General features: G+C 46.2%; 1 protein-coding gene across 6 annotated transcripts in view; it reads left to right on the forward strand.

Moving 5' to 3' along the window:
• HIVEP1 (HIVEP zinc finger 1) overlaps positions 1–22498 on the forward strand; it is a 168171-nt gene that overhangs the window by 45032 nt on the left and 100641 nt on the right. Inside the window, exon 1 of one of the 6 annotated variants that reach the window (XM_044292942.1) lies at positions 8771–8887. The exons of 4 other annotated variants lie outside the window; for them this stretch is intronic. In XM_044292942.1, coding sequence (XP_044148877.1) covers positions 8866–8887 — 22 coding nt within the window. In that variant the 5' untranslated portion in view covers positions 8771–8865. Of the gene's footprint in view, positions 1–8770; positions 8888–8950; positions 9184–22498 lie in introns of those variants that run through there. One more of the 6 variants, XM_044292943.1, reaches the window with a different exon arrangement.

Genomic DNA, 22498 nt, shown 5'->3' on the forward strand with positions numbered 1-22498 from the left:
CTTCCGTTTCTGTTCCGTTCAAAGATAGAACATGTCCTATTATTGTCCGCATAACGGACAACGATACTACTGTTCTATCAGGGGCCAGCTGTTCCATTCCGCAAAAAAAGGAATTCACGCCATTCGTATTTTTTGCGAATCTGTTTTTTGCGGACCGCAAAATACTTAAAAAGTCATACGGTCGTGTGCAAGAGGCCTTAGGCCGGATGCGTTGCGGCAAACCCGCGCGAGTAGGTACGCAATTGCAGTCAGTTTTGACTGCGATTGCGTTCCGTTGTTCAGTTTTGCACGAGCGTGATAAAAAACTGAATGTGGTACCCAGACCCGAACTTCTTCACAGAAGTTCAGGTTTGGGTTCTAGGTTGTGTAGATTGTATTATTTTCCCTTATGACATGGTTATAAGTGAAAATAATAGCATTCTGAATACAATAGGGCTTGAGGGGTTAAAAAAAGAATAATTTTTTTAACTCCCCTTAATCCACTTGTTCGCGCAGCCGACATCTCTTCTGTCTTGTTCTGTGAGGAATAGGACCTTTGATGACGTCACTACGCTCATCACATGGTCCGTCACATGATCTTTTACCATGGTGATGGATTATGTGACGGGCCATGTGATGAACGTAGTGACGTCATCAAAGGTCCTATTCCTCACAGAACCAGACAGAAGAGATGTCGGCTGCGCGAACAAGTGGATTAAGGGAAGTTAAATTATTTTAAATTTATTTTTAACCCCTCTAGCCCTATTGTACTATGCATTCTGTATTCAGAATGCTATTATTTTCCCTTATGACCATGTTATAAGGGAAAATAATAAAGATCGGGTCCCCATCCCGATCGTCTCCTAGCAACCTCGCGTGAAAATCGCACCGCATCTGCACTTGCTTGCGGATGCTTGCGATTTTCACGCAGCCCCATTCACTTCTATGGGGCCTGCGTTACATGAAAAACGCACAAAATAGAGCATGCTGCGATTTTCAGGCAACGCACAAGTGATGCGTGAAAATCACTGCTCATCTGCACAGCCCCATAGAAATGAATGGGTCCGGATTCAGTGCGGGTGCAATGCGTTCAACTCACGCATTGCACCCGCGCGGAAAACTCGCCCGTGTGAAAGGGGCCTTACTCCTATTCTTCCTTTTTCTTGGTTTGTTTTTGCTTCTTCACATCTCTAGCTTTTTTGTTTTTCAATATTATTATTTTTATTTATTTTTTGCTCACATACTTCTTACATTTTAAACTAAAGACATTTTAAATACATTTTTCTGGTTACTATGGGCTTGCACAAACTTTTGTTCTTTTTAGTCAATGTTCAATTTTTTTTTTATTAATAAATTTATTTGGTGTCATTTTTTCCAGGAGTGGTGGCTGTGCTTGCACACTATAGGAAAGAAAAACGATCTAGGCACATTCCAATGGTCCCGGCCACCAGATAGGCTGGAGGTTTTTCCTATAGTGTGCAAGCACGGCCACCGCTGCTGGATTGCAGGGTGGTCGTAACCATGGAAACGAGCAGTGTATAATGTGATAGAAAAATGAATCCAGCCAGCAAAGGAAGCAATATGGATAATAACAGCACATTAGTAAGTAGTGCCTTGTATTGACTTCCTTTACATGATAAATGCAACTTACTGAAGTGCGAGAACCCCTTTCCCGTTGGAAGCACTTTTGCTGAGCCCTGCCAGATCCAGTAAAAACACTAGTGTGAAAGTAGCCTTATGAGCAGGACCTTAATGCAGACAGCCCAGAAGATTTCCCCAACAATGGGACATAGTTTATGAAATGTGGAACTTCAATAAAGGCTATATTAGTTAGTGCCATATAATCATCTTACATACACATTGGTAAACAATAGCGAGAAAGTGGCCAACTCCTTTAAAGTGGTCGTCTCATCATAGACAATGGGGGCATATCACTAGGATATGCCCCCATTGTCTTATAGGTGCGGGTCCCACGCTGGGACCCGCACCTATATCGAGAACAGAGCCCCGCAAGGTAGTGACTGGAGGACTCCGGTCTGGCCACCACCAAACCGGCTCTCCATAGAATTGAATGGGAGCGTACCGCGCATGACCTACCATTGCTTTCATTCACTTCTATGGGCTCGACGGGAATAGCCGAGCCAACACTTGGCTATTTTCGGCGGCCTCATAGAAAATGAATGGAGGGCGGCTGCGCAGTGCGCTCTCCTTCCCTTTCGGGGCTCCGTTCTCGATATAGGTGCGGTTCCCAGCGGTGGGACCCACACCTATAAGACAATGGGCGCATATCCTAGCGATATGCCCCCATTGTCTGTCATGAGACAACCCCTTTAAGTTATAGAAAACGAAGGAGCGCCAACTTTAGCATTTCTTCCCCCCCGTGTATACACATGTTACATGAAAGTAACATATATACACAGGCTCAGTTTTTTCCGGTGGTGGGGAGGTGGTGCCTTGGCTAAGTATTCATAAGATGGCCATAGGCTTCTAAAATAAAAGGGAGACGGTATAACCTGAAATGTGGGGCCCTTCTATGTGGCTTAGAAACTTTTCTCACATAGCGCTTGCTACGTACAGTTCATTTTAGGTCCTTGGGCTTGTATGCTGGGCACATCCTCTTGGTTTGGGAAACTGGTCCTCACTAATGAGGTATTTTGACGCCAGAATAACCAAGACTCCTCACCAGATCCGTTGTATGGCAGATACCACAGGGCTGGGCCCCATAGTGAATCGGATTGGTTGTGCCAAACTGCCCATTATTTTGAAAGGGAAAACCGAGCAGCATGCAGTGCTGTTTTTCCCTCAGATATGATGAAAGCTGCGACAGAGGCCCCTTTATAATGAGCAAAGTGAACATAAACATGACAATAATCTGAAGACATTAGGCTGTCATTGTTCCTTGCTATAGCTACTAACATTTTGAACAGATTATGCAAACCATTTAGCAGGCAGTTTGGTGATGTTACTTTATTTTGCTCAGTTGCAGGTAGAGACTGTACACAAATGAAAAGATCACATGTGCCAGCAGAACAATAAGGGTCCATTCACACGTCCGTTGTTTCTTTCCTGATCTGTTCCGTTTTTTGCGGAACAGATCTGGACCAGTTCTGTACCCATTCATTTTCAATGGGTCCTGAAAAAAAATCTGACATTGTGCTGTCCGATTTTTTTTATTTTTTTTTCAGGACCCATTGAAAATGAATTGGTCCAGATCTGTTCCGCAAAAAACGGAACAGATCAGGAAAGAAACAACGGACGTGTGAATGGGCCCTAAGGGGTGCTGATTTTTAAGAATAAATATAGGAAAAATTTGTAGTTGCAGCTTTACAAGTAAAGTTCCATCCATGTGCTACCAAAACACAAAATCCTCTAGACAAAAAAAGTGGTGTTTTTATGTACTTTGGTGTTTTTAGTGGCATTTTTAGCTGTAACATTGCCAGGTCCAGATGTTAGCCAAAGGTCTATGGGAGATACGTTTATTTATTTTTTGACCATGTGACTTTTGGAGCTCTGCAGATGTTTTACCAATACCTTAATTATAGGGGAAAAACAGCATAAAAATCCTTGGCGTAAGACACACTGGGGGTCATTCACCAAAGACTGGCGATTTACTCCACCGAAGGATGTGCTTAAGGCCTCATGCACACGACCGTTGTTTCATTTTGTTCAGTTTTTCGTGATTTTCTGCGGACCCATTGACTTTCAATGGGTCCGTTGAAAACTCGGCTAATGCACCGTTTGTCATCCGCGTCCGTGATCCGTGGCTTCAGTCCGTCAAAAAAATATAACCTGTCCTATTTTTTTCACGGAAAACTGTTCGCGGACCCATTCAAGTCAATGGGTCAGTGAAAAAACGCGGAGGCACACGAGATTGTCGTCCGCGTCCGTTTTTTTCCTATCATTTGCATGGCAAACTTGACTTAGATTTTATTTTACTTTTCTTCATGTCTGGAGATCCTCCAAAAATAAAGGAAGACACACGGAAACAAAAAACGGAAACGGATCGCGGAACAACAGAACCCCATTTTGTGGAACGGAACACAACAACGGTCGTGTGCATGAGGCCTAAATCTCTGATGAGGCGTAGTCCGTGCACCTAGACTGAAATCTACTCCAGCTTCTAGAGTAAGTACAGAAAGGCGCTCTGTTGTTGTCTTCAAACTTAAAATGTGAAACTGGCCTAAAAAAAAGTAAAAAATATCAAGAACTAAAAAGGAAGCACCAGAAATATATGGTACCTAGCACAGGCAATGTGGGAAGGGGTGGGTAAATTAGTTCGAAATGCCCTGGGTAATGGCACATATGTCAATGGGCAGATGAAAACTCTACCACACGTAGCTGTACTAAAAGAAGTTTACAACCTGTCATACAACACGCCTTATGTGTTGCTGCACTAATAAATTATTCAAGTATGTCCTTGGGTATTGGACAGCATCAGTGCGCTGGATGCGCCATCTCCGACATTACCAGCTGTGACCCCTATGTGCACCCATCCCTTAAATCAATCTCGTTTTTGGGGCCCGATACGAGATATAGATGCCTTTCTACCGCTCATCGGTAGGGAGGGTTAAGAGGGGAAAGAGTCTCAAGGTTGGTAAGGGGATGCCAAGGCAGAACTATCTCCATTCATATCGAAAGCTAGCCAGAATATAACGCCACAGGATGCCAAATAGAAAATGTGTCCCAGAGGGCTGTATTATGAATATATATAAATATATTCTAAATGTTTCCAGCCCAACTGGTGCAGATGAAGTATATACATGCAATAATCGAGATGCCAAGATCTAAAATATATTCTAAGGATCGGCGATCATGCATGTGTAGAAGTGGTGTCCGAATGAGCACAAACCCTGCACGAGACTGCGGAAGGTTGTAAGGGTCAGCAGTGATGCATGTGTATGTTAAAGGGGTTGTCCAGGTTCAGAGCTGAACCTGGACATACCTCCATTTTCACCCAGGCAGCCCCCCCTCACATGAGCATCGGAGCAGTTCATGCTCCGATGCTCTCCTTTGCCCTGCGCTAAATTGCACAGGGCAAAGGCATTTTTCTGAGTTCCGGTGACGTACCGGGGCTCTCTATGGGGCTGACAGGAACCCCGGTGACGTCACCGGCACTGATGGGCGGGATTTGGCTCTGCCCTAGCCAGTAAAACGGCTAGGGCAGAGCTAAAGCCCGCCCCTCAGAGCCGGTGACGTCACCGAACACACTGCTGGGCGGAAGTTACCGCCCGGCAGTGTGTTATTGAAAACACAAGAGCCCGTGCCCTGCGCGATCTAGCGCAGGGCACTGGAGCGCATCGGAGCATGAGATGCTCCGATGCTAGGCTCAGGGGGGCTGCCGGGGTGAAAATAAGGGTATGTCCGGGTTCAGCTCTGAACCTGGACAACCCCTTTAAGCTGGGACTTCCGCCAAGCAGTGAGCCCGGTGACGTCACCGGCACAAATGGGCAGTCTTATAGCGCTGCCCTAGACTGTTTTACAGGATAGGACAGCGAGAAAGACTGCCCATTACCGCGGAAGCCTCCGCTTGGCATACTGTGAAAAAGCCAGGTACGGCAGTAAAGAAACAGCCCTTGTCCTGCGCAAGGCAGCGAGAAATGCTCCAAAGCTCCACTCATACATGCTGAATGAATAAAGGGGAGCTTATGTCCAGGTTCAGCTCTGAAACTGGACAACCCCTTTAATGGCTAACTGGAAAGGTGATGACAAAATTGCAAGCTCCCGGGACTACTCAGATCTCTTCCACAGGCATAACACAAGATCTGAAAATGCACATATTTATACATTAAAGGTATCAACTAGGGATGAGCGAATCGACTTTGGATAAAACATCCAAAGTCGATTCGCATAATACTTTGTTTGAATACTGTACGGAGTGAGCGCTCCTTACAGTATTAGAATGTATTGGCTCCGATGAGCCAAAGTTATTACTTTGCAAAGTCTCGCGAGACTTCACATAATAAACTTCATAAATCAATTTCTACTGTAAAAAAACATTTCCCAAACTCTGGTTCGGTTTCAAGGTACCACTTGGAACCAAACCTGAGTTCGGGAAATGTTTTTTTTACAGTAGAAATTGATTTATGAAGTTTATTATGTGAAGTCTCGCGAGACTTTGCAAAGTAATAACTTTGGCTCATCGGAGCCAATACATTCTAATACTGTACTGAGTGCTCACTCCGTACAGTATTCAAACTAAGTATTATGCGAATCGACTTCGGATGTTTCATCCAAAGTCGATTCGCTCATCCCTAGTATCGACCACTAAGGAACCTTCTTTTTAGATCTTTTATTTAGTACTGTTCCTCTGTACTGTCGTGTATAAATATGTGAGTCTTCAGATAAAGTCTTTTACGCCTGAGGAAGAGACGGGCGTAGCTGGTGGAGATTGTAGTTCATGGCGCATGGACATCACCAATGCAATAGATTTGGTAACTGACCGCAACTTATTATGGTGGTCTTTTCCCTAGGACTGGCGTGCGACATGGCATTCTTTAGCTAGTGAGTGGACTGCAACCAGTATTCCTGGTCATTAAAAATATTCTGCTATGGAACTCGCCAAGATGGTAGAATCTTCACAGCCGCAGTTAGTTTTGCACTGATTCTACCTGGGACGTAGTCTAAGGCCTCATTCACACAAACATATTTATTTTCTTTCCAGGCCTATTCCATTTTTAAATTTTTTGCGGACCATATACGGAACCATACATTTCAATGGGTCCGCCCAAAAAAACTGGTTACTCCTTGTGCATTCTGTTTCCGTATGTCCGTATTTTCGTTCCGCAAAAAAATAAAACATGTCCTATTATTGTCCCCATTACGGACAAGGATAGTGCTGTTCTATTAGGGGCCAGCTGTTCCGTTCCGTGTCCGAGTGCAGTAGTTTTTTTTTTGCCAATATTTATGCCTGATTCCAGGTGTAAATATTAGTAAATTTGCCAGGCCCCGCCACTCCCTTGTGGAGATAACGGCGTAAAAAAGCTGTGCAACAAAATCTTGCGTTTTAAAAAGTCACAGAAAGTGGTCTTGCCACTTTTTATGCCAAAAAATGGCATAGTGATCTTTGTAAATGACCCCCATAATTAAAACCTGTACGTGGCACTACTAATGTGGCTTCTGCAAATCTTTTCATTATTCCTTATCTCTATTTCACTTCTGGTTAGTAGCCGTAGTCTTTTTTTACTGTCCGCAGATTGCGGATCCGCAAAACATGGATACCGTCTGTGTGCGTTCTGCATTTTGCAGAGAGGAACAACCTGCCATCTACAGAACATTCCTCTCCTTGTCCGTAAAATGGACCAGTATAGGTCATGTTCTATATATTTTTTTTTTGCGGGTGCTGTGGAACGAACATGCGGACTGAAGTGAATGAGTCTCCTTCTGACCTGCAAAAAACGCGGATTGGATGCGGACAAAAAAAGGCGTAAGCCGTAATATGGCAGAGATGTAGCTTGCTGGTTGGGAAGGTTTGAAATAAGGATTTGCATTGCATATGCTGTAGGAGGAGGGAGGTCCAAGAAGAATCCACAAACAGCTGTTGTTGATGTGTTGTTGTTCCACCAGAAGCCTCAGCGCTGTCATAATTTGTTCAGTCACATGCAAATGGTTTTAGGAACTAATTGCACTAAAATAGGGTTTATTTATCTGCGGAGAGGAATTCTGCCAGAAACCTCACATATTAGGCAGGTTTTTAATGATATAATGAATTGGGCCTCTTGCACACGAATGTGCCGTGTTTTGTGGTCCGCAAAACACGGATGCCGCCCGTGTGCCTTCCGCAATTTGCAGAACGGAACAGACGGCCCATTATAGAAATGCCTATTCTTGTCTGCAAAACGGACAAGAATAGGACATGATCTATCAATTTTCCGGAGCAACGGATGCAGACAGCGCCTGGAGTTCTGTCCGCATCTTTTGTGTCCGCATTGAAGTGAATGGATCCGCCCCCGAGCCGCAAAAAGACCAGACCTGTAGGAAAATGTTGGGTTCCTGGGAGTTTTTATCAAAACATATCCTGCTCTAGGTATGGTGCTATAGAAATCGTGTCCACCACCACTACAACCCTCAGGGCTCACGCACACGCCCGTGCTTTATTGCAGGTTGGATGCGGACCCGTTCACTTCAATGGGGCCATAAAAGATGCGGAACGCACACAGCCTGTATCTGTGTTTTCAGGATCTGCAATTTGCGAAGCGCAAAAAACGGCTACAGCCGTGTGCATGAGCCCTGACCCCATTTCTATGTGTGGACAGCACACGGATGTCATCTGTATGCTGTGCGTATCCGCGCCACAAATTACCGAACGGGTTCTATTCTTGTCCGTTTTGCAGAAGTAGTGATAACGGGGCCTGTGAAAAGTGCGGGATGCGCACAGCCGGTTTTCAAAATCGCATGTGGATCTTTCTGCATAGAACAGTACATGGTTTTTTTTTGTGGGGCCGCTGAACGGACATATTTTTGTGGCCACCTTGCAGTGAATAGATTTGCATCTGAGGATGCTGGAAAAAAATTCGTTTGTGTGCATGAATCCGAATAGGAACCTAAGGCTCAGGCAACAGACATGGACGGTCAGTCTACAGGCACAAGTTGTGATAAAGCCTCTGCTGTGACACAGGGCTATGCTTTTAGCCAGGAGCTGCCTGGGAAGGGTTAACTTTGGGAGAGGAAGTGCTGGAGGGGACTTGTTGTGACTGCAGCTGACATTCTCGGCCTCCTGGCTGCCTTCCAGCTCCCGGCTGCTTGCGTCAGGCAGGGGGTGGCCCCGCTGTAGCTACTGTTGCTATGGAGAGATGGCGGGGGAGGATTCCTAGGTTCCCCGAGCCTGACGTCTGACTGAGCGCGATGTGGCGGAGCGCTCCCGGGGTGTCTGGGGGCCCTTAGCGCGGGATGACCCGGCCTCAGCTGTTCGGTAACTTGTGCTGCGTGGTGTGAAGCGTTAGAGCCGGGGTCGGGGGAGCCGCGCTCGTCCCCCTCAGGACGGGCTGCACGCGGAAGTGACGGGGCTGTGCTCTCGGGGAGGTTGGGAAAGAGTTTGGAAATCCCTCTGCAGTTACATGAGGAAATACTGGCCAGGTTAACTCTCTCAGCGCCGGTGCATGTAGCACTATTGTCACATCTAATGAGTGTCCTCGAGGACAGCCATTAACCTGTTGGATTTTTCATCTCAAGTTGCATACTATTTTGTCATGGTAGACCATGGAGCAGGTCAGTAATTGTGTGTGACACATGTGGTGGAGCTCCTACCTCTTCTCTGACACATGTGGTGGAGCTCCTACCTCTTCTCTGACACATGTGGTGGAGCTCCTACCTCTTCTCTGACGAATGTGGTGGAGCTCCTACCTCTTCTCTGACACATGTGGTGGAGCTCCTACCTCTTCTCTGACACATGTGGTGGAGCTCCTACCTCTTCTCTGACACATGTGGTGGAGCTCCTACCTCTTCTCTGACACATGTGGTGGAGCTCCTACCTCTTCTCTGTGACACATGTGGTGGAGCTCCTACCTCTTCTCTGTGACACATGTGGTGGAGCTCCTACCTCTTCTCTGTGACACATGTGGTGGAGCTCCTACCTCTTCTCTGACACATGTGGTGGAGCTCCTACCTCTTCTCTGTGACACATGTGGTGGAGCTCCTACCTCTTCTCTGACACATGTGGTGGAGCTCCTGCCTCTTCTCTGTGACACATGTGGTGGAGCTCCTGCCTCTTCTCTGTGACACATGTGGTGGAGCTCTTGCCTCTCTGTGACACATGTGGTGGAGCTCCTACCTCTTCTCTGACACATGTGGTGGAGCTCCTACCTCTTCTCTGACGAATGTGGTGGAGCTCCTACCTCTTCTCTGACACATGTGGTGGAGCTCCTACCTCTTCTCTGACACAGGTGGTGGAGCTCCTACCTCTTCTCTGACACATGTGGTGGAGCTCCTACCTCTTCTCTGTGACACATGTGGTGGAGCTCCTACCTCTTCTCTGTGACACATGTGGTGGAGCTCCTACCTCTTCTCTGACACATGTGGTGGAGCTCCTACCTCTTCTCTGACACATGTGGTGGAGCTCCTACCTCTTCTCTGACACATGTGGTGGAGCTCCTACCTCTTCTCTGACACATGTGGTGGAGCCCCTACCTCTTCTCTGACACATGTGGTGGAGCCCCTACCTCTTCTCTGACACATGTGGTGGAGCTCCTACCTCTTCTCTGACACATGTGGTGGAGCTCCTACCTCTTCTCTGAAACATGTGGTGGAGCTCCTACCTCTCTGTGACACATGTGGTGGAGCTCCTACCTCTCTGTGACACATGTGGTGGAACTCCTACCTCTCTGTGACACATGTGGTGGAACTCCTACCTCTCTGTGACACATGTGGTGGAACTCTTGCCTCTTCTCTGTGACACATGTGGTGGAGCTCTTGCCTCTTCTCTGTGACACATGTGGTGGAGCTCTTGCCTCTTCTCTGTGACACATGTGGTGGAGCTCCTGCCTCTTCTCTGTGACACATGTGGTGGAGCTCCTGCCTCTTCTCTGTGACACATGTGGTGGAGCTCCTGCCTCTCTGTGACACATGTGGTGGAGCTCCTGCCTCTCTGTGACACATGTGGTGGAGCTCCTGCCTCTCTGTGACACATGTGGTGGAGCTCTTGCCTCTCTGTGACACATGTGGTGGAGCTCCTGCCTCTTCTCTGTGACACATGTGGTGGAGCTCCTACCTCTCTGTGACACATGTGGTGGAGCTCCTGCCTCTTCTGTGACACATGTGGTGGAGCTCCTGCCTCTTCTGTGACACATGTGGTGGAGCTCCTGCCTCTCTGTGACACATGTGGTGGAGCTCCTGCCTCTCTGTGACACATGTGGTGGAGCTCCTGCCTTTTCTCTGTGACACATGTGGTGGAACTCCTGCCTCTCTGTGACACATGTGGTGGAGCTCTTGCCTCTCTGTGACACATGTGGTGGAGCTCCTGCCTCTTCTCTGTGACACATGTGGTGGAGCTCCTACCTCTCTGTGACACATGTGGTGGAGCTCCTGCCTCTTCTCTGTGACACACCACACACAATTTGCTGTATTTGCTGTATTGCGCCATATGTTGCATGTACAGAATAAGGCCTCCTGCACACCACCTGTGCCGTTTGTACACCGCATCACGGATACGGACCCAATCACTTGAGCTGCGGTGCAGAACAGAGGCACGGAACCCCACTGAAGCACTACGGAGTGCTTACATGAGGTTTATCTCTGTGCCTCCCCACCGCAAAAAATAGAACTTGTTTTTTTTTTTTGCAGTGCGGACGGATTACGGACCTATTCAAGTTGAATGGGCCTGGATCCGTCACGGCAGCCGCACGGATAGTGCCCGTGGATTGGGGACCGCAAATCGCGGTCGTGTGCATGAGGCCTAAAGCGCATGCTACTGCCTCAGGTCCAGTGTCTCACTTCCATTACCGTAAGACAGGTGTGGGATTTTCCAACAGAATTTCTGTGCGGATATTTGTTTCTACCCTAATTCCGCATGTGTTACTTGCGGATTTTGATGCAGATTTGCCACTTTGCATTTCAAAGGGTGAAATCCGCTCTAAAAATCCGCCGAATCAATTCAGACTACGGATTTGAAAATCTGCCCAGAAAATATACGGAAAGTGTACATCATATTTGTCAAATCTCACTCCCTTTCCCGGTACTCTATTATGTTGCATTTTTTTGTACACGCAAGCCACGCAGCGTAAGGTGTACACGCAAGCCACGCAGCGTAAGGCTGGGATCACAAGTGACTGATTAGCTGCGTATTTGCTGTTGTAGATTTCCGTGCAGCGGATCTGCAGCGTTGTACAGCACCCGCAAAGTAAGCGAGCCTTCGCACCTGGCAGACACAGTCCGCTGCAGAAGCTGACCAATGCAAAAAACTGCATCTAATCTGCGACAAAATCTGACGGTACGTTATAACCGTATCGTGTGCGCCAAATCAAATGTCTGAAACGTATGAAAGACTGATTTACTCAGTATTAAAATTGCACTTGGTAGTTTGCACCGCTGCTGTCAGACATATTATCTGATAGTTGCGCTGTGGAGAATGTAGACACTGTAGACGCATCATCGAATAAAGGAAATAAAAGCTGGATTACGGAGCTAATGTAGTGCTTGTGCGGGATTCTAAGCCTTCATTATGTATTCGGACATTAGTCATGTCACTTCTTTTTTTTTTTTTTTTGCTGTGATTTGGAAAACATGGTAGCAAAAACCGCAGTGTGACTTCGATACGTGACCAGACCCTTAATGTCTGTTCACGCGTGGCATGAAGCAAATCCGCAGCGTTTTAAAGTACCAGTAAAGTGGATGAGATGTTAAAGGCATTGTCCGGCCTAGCGGACAGCTCCTATCGTTCGAACCTGTGCACCAGACCTGTCTGCCCACGGTGCCACCACTGCTTCCAGTCCCCGTGTTGGTACCATGACCACTGCAGCCAGTCACAGGCCTCTGTGGTCACCTCGGCCTGAACATTACTCTACAGCAGTGAGGCACTGTTCAAGCCGATGTGACAGCATAGCCGCCTCCTCTGTTTGCTGCATAGCTCTCACTGAGCGCCATGCACCGAGGAAAGGAAGTAATAAACTGCTTCTGTCACTAAAAGCTGGGGACCCGACTTGCAGGAGCCCTAATCCTGCGCCGTGCTGCGCTCAGAAACAGGCAGACCATCAGCTGTGTTTCTGTACGGTAGGACAGGGACCGCAAACTGTGGCTGTGCACCCCTGCTTTAAATTACTGGATATGACAGTGCTGTTTTCTCTAGTCCTGCTCCCAGGCCCACCAATCTCATTTTAATGGCCTTTACTATGGACAGGTCATCAATATTTTAGTTCTGGAAAAACTCTTTTAAGGCGGTTTCCACTTTGCATCAACATCCTTTTAAAATAATCATTTATGAAGTTTGCTGTAATTTTGTAATGTATCTCTTTTCCCTTTATTGCTCCCATCGTCCGATCCGGGCTGTGGTCACATGACCATGTCCATACTGCTTTTTTTTATTTTATTTCCTGTGATGTTATGTCCATGGGAGTGTCTATGTAACTAGCTGGGGGAGGGGCTATAAACTAGCTGTGCGTGGTTGGTCCGGAGAGTTCAAACTAAAATGTAAAAGGCATGGGGAAGATGTCCACAAGGTGCAGGAGTAGATCTGTTAAAAATTATAGTAATCTCGAAAAATCCCTTTATAGAGAACCAGTACCTCGCTACGCTACTCTACTCAAAGGCATCTCTCTTAACCTTGTAGAAAACTATGGAGGAGGAGGAAACACCCCGAAGCAGCTGCCTGCGGATGGGTGTATGGCTTGGCTGTGTTCCCTAGATACGTTCCAAGGCTCGTTCAGTAGTCAGACTTCTAGGCAGTCAATTCCAGTAGACTGCATTAGTGAGGTGGGTCTCTGTCTGGGAGATAGATGGGCCTGTACATACACAGCATTTAGGTTTTTGTGGAGTTTTGGGGGTGAGTGGTGCACGCAGAACATGCTTCAGGTATGGCATTTTAGGCTTCAGTGTAGGACTTAAGAAACCCCTGGAAAAATGCATGTACAAAAATGCGATTAAGGGTACTTTCACACTAGCGTTTTTCTTTTCCGGTGTTAAGTTCCGTCACAGGGGCTCAATACCGGAAAAAAAAACGGAGCAGTTTTATCCTAACAGAACTGCCTGCCGGAAGCATCTGATGCAAGTGTGAAAGTAGCTTAAGTATAATCTATATGAGGTGCCTGGGCATTAGTGGGGTCATTATAGGGGTTGGATAACCCCTTTAAGTATTGTAAGTGATGAATTGGATATGATAAAGCAACTACTTTCTCCTTTATTTCACCACTGAACTACATTGCCCAGCATGCTCAGTTGCCACGGATACGCAGCGGGATTGAATGAGAAAGGTAATAGTTTTGATACTTGAGGCCTGGTATTCCCTACTGTTGCTATATTCTTTATGTGTGAAGAGCTTTGTATATATTTCCTGCTTGAGACATAAACTGTACATTTACATTCTCTTGCCATCGCAGATTGTACAAAACACTGATATTCACCCCTCAAGAACTAATCTGGCTGAAGTAGCTGAATCCTGGATTACAAGGCACTGCGCCTACTAGAGGCTGCACACATCCACTGCGTATGGAAATACTGGGGGTCTTTTACACCGGTGCTTGCTATCTCCTGAGCCGCCGGAGGATGTGCTTAATTTATGACTGGGAGCTAGAGTACATTTCAATCGTCATTTAAACAGTAAACTGTTGTAAATGATGGTGAATGTGTCGGATACAACAGCCCCCTCCACATCCCCTTTTCAGAAAATGGCAAAGGCGGCATAGAAACGCCACTTGCACCTACATTCATGCGCAATGATGTTTGCAACTCTTGAACGCCAGTTTCTGGAATACAGGGGCATACCAAAATTTTGATTCGATTTCGATACCATAAAAAAGTATTGCAATACTCAATACCATTCGATACCACACAAAAAAAAAAAAAAACGCCAAAAAAGCCGTCTGCATTCCATATTTTATGGAACGTCCGCCCCATAATGGAACAATCCTATCCTATTTTTTGGGGGGGGGAAGGTGACAAAAAATGGCGAATTGTGCGGGTTTACATTTTAATTTTTATTTTTTTTCTGTTATGGCGTTTACCGCATAGGAAATATTTTTTTATATTTTATTAGTTCACACTTTTTCAGGCGTGACGATATGTAATATGTTTATTTTTTATTGTTTGTAAATTTTGGAAAGGGGGCAATTTAAACCTTTAGTATTTTGGTGTTTTTTTTATTATTAGCTCCCTTAGGGGCTAGAACCCTTCTCCTATTCACCCTAATAGAGCTCTATCAGGGTGAATAGGACTTCACACTGTCCCTGCTGCCCTGTGCTTTGTGCACACAGCAGCAGGGAGGTGACCATGGCAGCCAGGGTTTCAGTAGCGTCCTGGCTGCCATGGTAACCGATCGGAGCCCCAGGATTACACTGCTGGGGCTCCGATCAGAACTGCCACTACTACCAATGAAGAAGAGGGAAGGGGACCCTGTGTTCACTGCCACTAATGAATATAACAATGGGGGGTGGCATGTCCACCTGTGGCAACTGTGCCACCAATGATACTAATACTGGGGGGGCGCACTGCACCACCAATGGTTATAATTTATAATACGGGGGGGGGGGGGGGCTCACTGCGCCACCAATGAATGTAATTAAGACATTAATTCAAGTGTAGGAGGCAGCGGGTGCCAGCGGCGTTATCATAGACCCGGCACATAACCCCTCAGGTGCGGCCTGTTATTGAGGCTAATTGCCACAGTTCGGCGGATCGCATGCTCTGTTATTGAGCCCGGGTCTGTGATACTGCCGCCGGCACTCACTGCGAATACTTGAATTAATGTGCTTTACATTATCAGTGTCCAATCAGTGGGGGACTAACGTGGCTGATAGAAGAGGCTGTGGTACTCCTGTGAGCCTTGCAGCCTATTCCTTGGACTACGATGTCACATCCATCAGTCACATGGCCATTATGCAGCTTAGTCCAATTCAAATAAAGTACATCCGCTATACAGTGTACGGCACTGTGCTTTGTGTGCAGTGCAGAGGCGTCCGCGCTTGACCGCGTCAAACAGCTAATCAACAGGGGTGCCAGGTGTCAGAGTCCCACTGATGGTGATGATCTATCCTGAGGATCAGTTATAAATTCTTAAAGGGGTTGTGCCACTAATAACTCTTCTCCCCATCCACGGAATAGGGGATAAGTGTTTGATTGCTGGCAGTCCGACTGCGGGGACTCTCAGCAACCACAATCTCGAGGCTCTGCAAGTGTCTCTGAATAGTCCCATGAGAATGCACTAGAGATGTGCATGAGTTCCTATCACTGCTATGGAGTACAGTGCTCGCAGCCGTCCCATAGACGTGAATTGGGCCCTGGACACACATGCACACCTCCGCTCCATTCTCATAGGGCAGTTTAGCGGCACTTGCGGAGGGTCCCAGACCTGTGGACACGGGATACGTGTGATTGCTTCTCTAAGTTTCGGAGCTGGTGACCATTTTCTGCCATTCCTTGTTCTGTTTTAAGAAGGAAGTTTTACTTGCCACGTATGTTTGTGTCTTACTCTGAAGTTCTCTGGAAACAGGCAGCTGTCTTCTAACAGATGGACCAATGTTTTGGTTCCTAGTAAATGACAGACTCCTGAGCACAGGATGCTGGAGACGCCGTCGCTTCTCATTACAAGCACATTGTGTTTATGTTAAATCCTTTGGCATGCACACTTGTGGTCTTATGTTTGCATTTAGGCACTTGTGTAATTCTCCGTTTTATACTCGCAACCCACCATGTAAATGGCACTTCTATTGGCAAACCACTAAACCACAGAAATAAGCGAGTTTCACGTTGGCTTGCCATGTGTATTTCCTGTGGAACTGAGCGCCCAAGATTTAATAGAAAAATGACATGGTTATCCAGCGCCGATATTACATTTCATATATTTACAACCACGAGCCTTGATTGACTTGTTACAAGCAGACGGTTTCATGCGGTATCAAGCCCTTATGCTTTCTAAGGACTGTAAAAATAAATCTAGCTTTTTTTAAAAAATATGTATGTATTGTGGAAGATGCCCAGTGCTCAGTGACGCACATAGGGGTCTAATGCCCATCCTTCTGCAACTGACCAATCTAAAGGTGCAAGGGGCACAGCCATTAGTGCGGGTTCTGCATTGTAGTGTAGGGTATTATGTGGGGCATTCATCAAGCCCTGCACTCCCTCCAGAATTTGGACCTTTTGCAGGCTTTTGCAACGTTATAGGCATAGTTGAATTATTTGACATTTTGCTTTGTTATACCTCTCTCTCCAGTTTTGAAAAGTGGGTAGGGAAGTGGCATGGTTAGCCTGTCGAGCTGGTATATGCCAGAGTGGCTTAGAAAGTGAAGTAACATCTCAAGACAATGTAGTAGAAAGAAGAATGAATATCCAGCTTCCACGTCTTAAAATCAGATGGAAACCTTATTGGAACATATTAAAGTCCAGATAGGACAGGGGTGTTTCACTTAGGCCCCATTCAGACTGACGTATGGCCTCCATGCCTGTGTTGTGGACCGCATTGACTTGAATGGCTCAGCGATCCGCAACATATGGCAATCTGGATGCCCATGCAAGGGCTTCTGAATGTTTCCGTTGGCGTCGGGGCGTTTCGACTGACAACAGCAGCCTTAGTTATAACACCTCACCTTATTACGACTTGGGTCTCATGCAAACAAACGTATTTTTGGTCCGCATTGATCCATATTTTTTGCAGGTTGGATGCGGGCCTATTCGCTTCAGTGGGGCCTAAAAAAATATGAATAGCACACCGTGTGCGGTCTGCATCCGTATGTCCGCTCTGTAACGCCTGCAAAAATATCGAACTTGTCCTATTCTTGTACATATTACGGACAAGGATAGGACTGTTTTACTATGGGCCGGACGTTCAGTCCCACAAAATGCAGAACTCACTTAGCCGGTGTCCTTGTTTTGCACATCCGCAAGCAACGGTCGTGTAAATGAGCCCTAACACGGCTGTTGTCAGTTGAAACACATAAGCGAAAAAAAAAACTTGTCTGCATCTTAATATATTCCAATAAAGTCTGCATTTGATTTTAAGACGTGGAAGCTAGACATCCACCCTTCTTTCTACTGCCTTGTGTTCCCGACACGTCCGTGCATCCGATGGCATGGAGAGCTGGTAAGATTTGTTACCATCTCAAGGCAGACGTTTTAGACTTGGCGTACATAATTAGCGTACAGATTTATCAAACATTCGTTGACATTTGATAAATTTGGCCCAAATTATGGCAATGCAAACATAAAAATTTCCCTCATGCACATGACCGTTACCTGCGGTATGCAAATTGTGGATCTGTAAAACACGGATACCGGCCCTGTCCGTGTGCGGAATGGGACGTCCTGGCCTCTGTAGAACAGTCCTATCCTTTGTATTGTGGACAAGAATAGGACACGTTCTATATTTTTGCAGGGCCGTGGAACAGTCATACGGATGTGGACAGCCCGCGGTGCCTGGGGGATCTGCTACAGTCCTTGCCCATGCCAAGACCAGGCGGCAGGGACTGAACAGGCTGCTGATACACTGCTACTGACCAAAAAAGTGCATAACATTGCTTATCAAGTTAATAATTGTGCCCCCTAATAGTGTCATTGAAAAAATGTCCTGTAAAAAACAAGCTACACTGATGGGGAAAATAAAAATTATCTATGAGTAATGTAAAGAAGATGCTCAGTCCCATCGTCAGCAATGTCATCTGCCTGGCAGGCTAGCCGGTGAGACCACCATAAAGACAGTGTGGTGTGCGGTATATTACCAATTTACACAAGAGTAAAGCCATGCATGTGAAAAGATGAACTATCTTGTAAAGTTAAAGGGGTAATCAACTGTTTCCAGAATAAAGCTGCCCCGTCTGGATGTAGCACATGCAGTGGGGGCAGGACCTGCATGTTTCTGACAGTTATATTCATAAAAGTCTGAAATAGGAATACCACTTCAATCGTTTTGTAGTTCTACGTTGAATGCCTTTTTTCGGTGGCACATTTATGTGGGCACACTTTGCAATCGGTGTACATCCCTAGCATCGAAGGGTGCTTAACTCCTGAAATGATTTCTCTGCATTTGGGCAGGCATGGGGAAACGGTGAAGTGGTGACACACGCTGGTGGTGGTGTGTACTGCACACACTAGGAGTGTTTATCAGGCCTACACGTACATCAGACGCTATGCAGCCTGTGTTAGGAAAATCCTTTGTAGACCCTATAGCTGTTTAGCTAAAGGATTGCTGCAGAAATATAGCAGATTTTCTGCTTTTCAAGCATCTGCACATTTGTTATAATTTTCATCACATCATTTTAAAACCTGTATAATAAATATATATGACATAAAGTAAAATCGCACTTGTCAAAATTGTTCTTTTCTTTTTACAGGTATTTATAATTTTCCCAAAAATATTAATGATATATAATGAACATGTACCTAAGCATATTAGCCTTCCATAATGATCCTTAAAGGGGTATACCCATCTGGATCATTGATGGCATATAGCAAGGATATGCTATCGGTGTTACTTGTAGGTACGTATCCCATCTCTGAGTCCCACATCTATGTCCAGGTCCCTGAAGTGAAGGAAAGCACATTGTGGTCTCCATTCACTGCTATGGGAGCACCCCTAGCTATTTTTGAAAGTTGTATAGTGGTGAATGGAGAGCGCGCCATTCATGCTGGCCACCTCTCCTGCTATGGAACTGCCGGAAATAGCGGTGAATGGAGGGTGGCTGTGCATGGAGCCGTTCTGGAAGTATGATCCCAGAGGTGGGACCTGCACCTGTCTGACATTGATGGCATCTCCTAGCAATGGGAATAACCCCTTAAAGGGGTTGCCAGGATTTTGGTATTGATGGCCTAGCCTCAGGATCCATCCATCCATTTCCTGTCCGCAGGGGTCCAGCCCTCTGCAGGTTCTGTCTTTCCGATGTCATCTGTCAAAACGGATCCGGCATTTATTTTGTTCACCTTTTTTTTCAGTCTGTGCATGCGCAGACCGGAAGGACGGATCCGGCATTACGGTACTAATACATTCCTATGGAAAAAAATGCTCGATCCGTTTTGCCAGATGACACTGGAAAGACGGATTAGGCATTTCAATGCATTTTTCTGACTGATCAGGCATTCAGGCATGTCTTCAGTTTTTTGGGCCGGAGAGAAAACCGTAGCATGCTGCGGTTTTATCTTTTGCCTGATTAGTCAAAAAGACTGAACTGAAGACATCCTGATGCATCCTGAACGGATTACTCTCCATTCAGAATGCATGGGGATATGCCTGATCAGTTCTTTTCCGGCATTGAGCCCCTTTTGACGGAACTCAGTGCTGGAAAAGAAAAACGCTAGTGTGAAAGTACCCTTAGTTAGTTTGCAAGCAAATTAGTCTAGAAACAAAGCAGAAGTAGATAGCGGTACAGCCCGAAATTATCCAGATTCTGCTGCCCTGAAATGAAAAAGAATAGAGGAACTTTGATTTACTGCTCGGTATTTTCAATAGCCTGGCCTTTTCAGAAAGATATAGGAGTAATAGATTGAATGATTCCCCGGCAGATGATCTCCGATACGATAATGGGATTCAGTAACTGGAGTACCTGGAGACTTCTCTTTGAACTTGGGTTTGTTGGCTGCATCGACTGCTTTTCAGCAAGCTAATCCAGAATACAAATGTAGTCAACTGTTAGAGGAATAGATAGAGGCGCGCTTATTAATAATACAGCTGTTTACAGCTCACTGCAAATGGACATGACGCCTGACTGACCTGTGTATTGGGGGGGGGGGGGGGGGGTAACACCACGTGCACCTTCCCCTAAAACTGGGCTTTGTGTCATTTACTCAGATTCTGCTCGTTGTGATTGCTGTGGCCTTTCTAAAAGGTGTATGGCACAAAGCGTCACATGCAGTGGACAAGTATTAACTTTCTGTACATGATGTGAGACAACCCCTTTAATACTGCAACCTCAAGATCTTATCATAAGCCCCAAGAACTCTTGTGTTTTTTTTTCCCCCAGATTTTTTTAGTGGATTGTATTAGAAATATATTTATTTATTAAGAGGCTAATAATTTCTCAAAAGAAGCATCACCCTCTGAGCCCAGTAACGCCCCCCTGCAGTGCCTAGCCCACCTTAGTTTATAGCCCAAGCACGCCTCCTCGCTATGTAGTAACGTCCCACAGTCGAGTTTAACGGCGCCGCCCCCTCTGCTACGTCAGTTAATTCTTTCAAGCCAGGCACCTTGAATCTTCAGTTAGTCCGGCCGAAATCTTGCGCAGGTGCAGTACCTGCAGGTGCGGTGCCTACTACCTGCGCCTGTGCGATCCAACCACTCCTGAGGGCAACAGCCTCAGAAGTGTCACTAGGGATGCGCAGAGCCCAGTGACGTCTTCTTATCGCTGTTTCTCCGTCGGCGTCCCGCGTTTGGTTGGAAGTCTATTCACCACAGGGTAACGGAGGAAGGGGAGAGCCATCTCCGAAACGAGTCTGGTAAAAAACTATGATCTAAATACAAATTTCACCCCGAAAGAACAAACTTTATTTTGATCTAAAACAGTACACTGTTATTTCTGCAAGTAAACGATCATAGTCTATTACAATCGAGGACTTGATTGTACAACTGGAATCGACGAGCAGTCCGGGGCAAACAAAGGTAAGCCCACAGATGTGGGTTATCAGTATCGGCATAAAAGACTTTGCTGACCAGTGATTATATCTATCACAGATACAATATATCCAACTTGATACAAACGGATTTGCCATATTGGCTATACATCGATTTAATTTTTCTATCACTTTAGGCCTCTTTCACACTTGGGTTGTCCGGATCCGGCGTGTACTCCACTTGCCGGAATTACACGCCGGATCCGGAAAAACGCAAGTGAACTGAAAGCATTTGAAGACGGATCCATCTTCAAAATGCGTTCAGTGTTACTATAGCACCCAGGACGCTATTAAAGTCCTGGTTGCCATAGTAGTAGTGGGGAGCGGGGGAGCGGTATACTTACAGTCCGTGCGGCTCCCGGGGCGCTCCAGAATGACGTCAGAGCGCCCCATGCGCATGGATGACGTGCCATGTGATCACGTCATCCATGCGCGTGGGGCGCCCTGACGTCACACTGGAGCGCCCCGGGAGCCGCACGGATGGTAAGTATGCTGCTCCCCGCTACACTTTACCATGGCTGCCAGGACTTTAGCGTCCCGGCAGCCATGGTAACCATTCAGAAAAAGCTAAATGTCGGATCCGGCAATGCGCCGAAACGACGTTTAGCTTAAGGCCGGATCCGGATCAATGCCTTTCAATGGGCATTAATTCCGGATCCGGCCTTGCGGCAAGTGTTCAGGATTTTTGGCCGTAGCAAAAAGCGCAGCATGCTGCGGTATTTTCTCCGGCCAAAAAACGTTCCGGTCCGGAACTGAAGACATCCTGATGCATCCTGAACGGATTTCTCTCCATTCAGAATGCATTAGGATAAAACTGATCAGGATTCTTCCTGCGATTCCAGATTCATATTGCAACTAAAGCAGTAGATACATTGTTGCCATGCCTCAGGATGCATAACAAACTGATCTAGCAATTTGCCAGCTACTTATTTTGAGCTACCATATCTACCTATTTTTAGCGTATCTGTGTGTTATTTGCTTTCAGTGAATATTTTAATATACCTTTTATATTTTAACATATTGTGTTTGTTATTAAACGTACTGTGGTCCAGACTTTGCCCACATTGTCCCATATGTTAAGTGTGCCAGGCTTCCATTGCAAACAGATTTACTTCCTGTCAAATATTTCCATGGAGTAAACTTGGAGTTGACAGTCTAAAGGTGCACCAGATTTATCAAGTGCCTCGTACTGAATGAAAGAAATTGGTGCACTTTTGGCACAATTGTATGGCACTGGTTTACTTACTTTGCATCAGAACTTTGTGCAACTTTGGCTCTCTGCGGATCA

This window comes from Bufo gargarizans, chromosome 5, assembly GCF_014858855.1.
Source record: "Bufo gargarizans isolate SCDJY-AF-19 chromosome 5, ASM1485885v1, whole genome shotgun sequence".
Classification (NCBI taxonomy): Eukaryota; Metazoa; Chordata; class Amphibia; order Anura; family Bufonidae; genus Bufo; species Bufo gargarizans.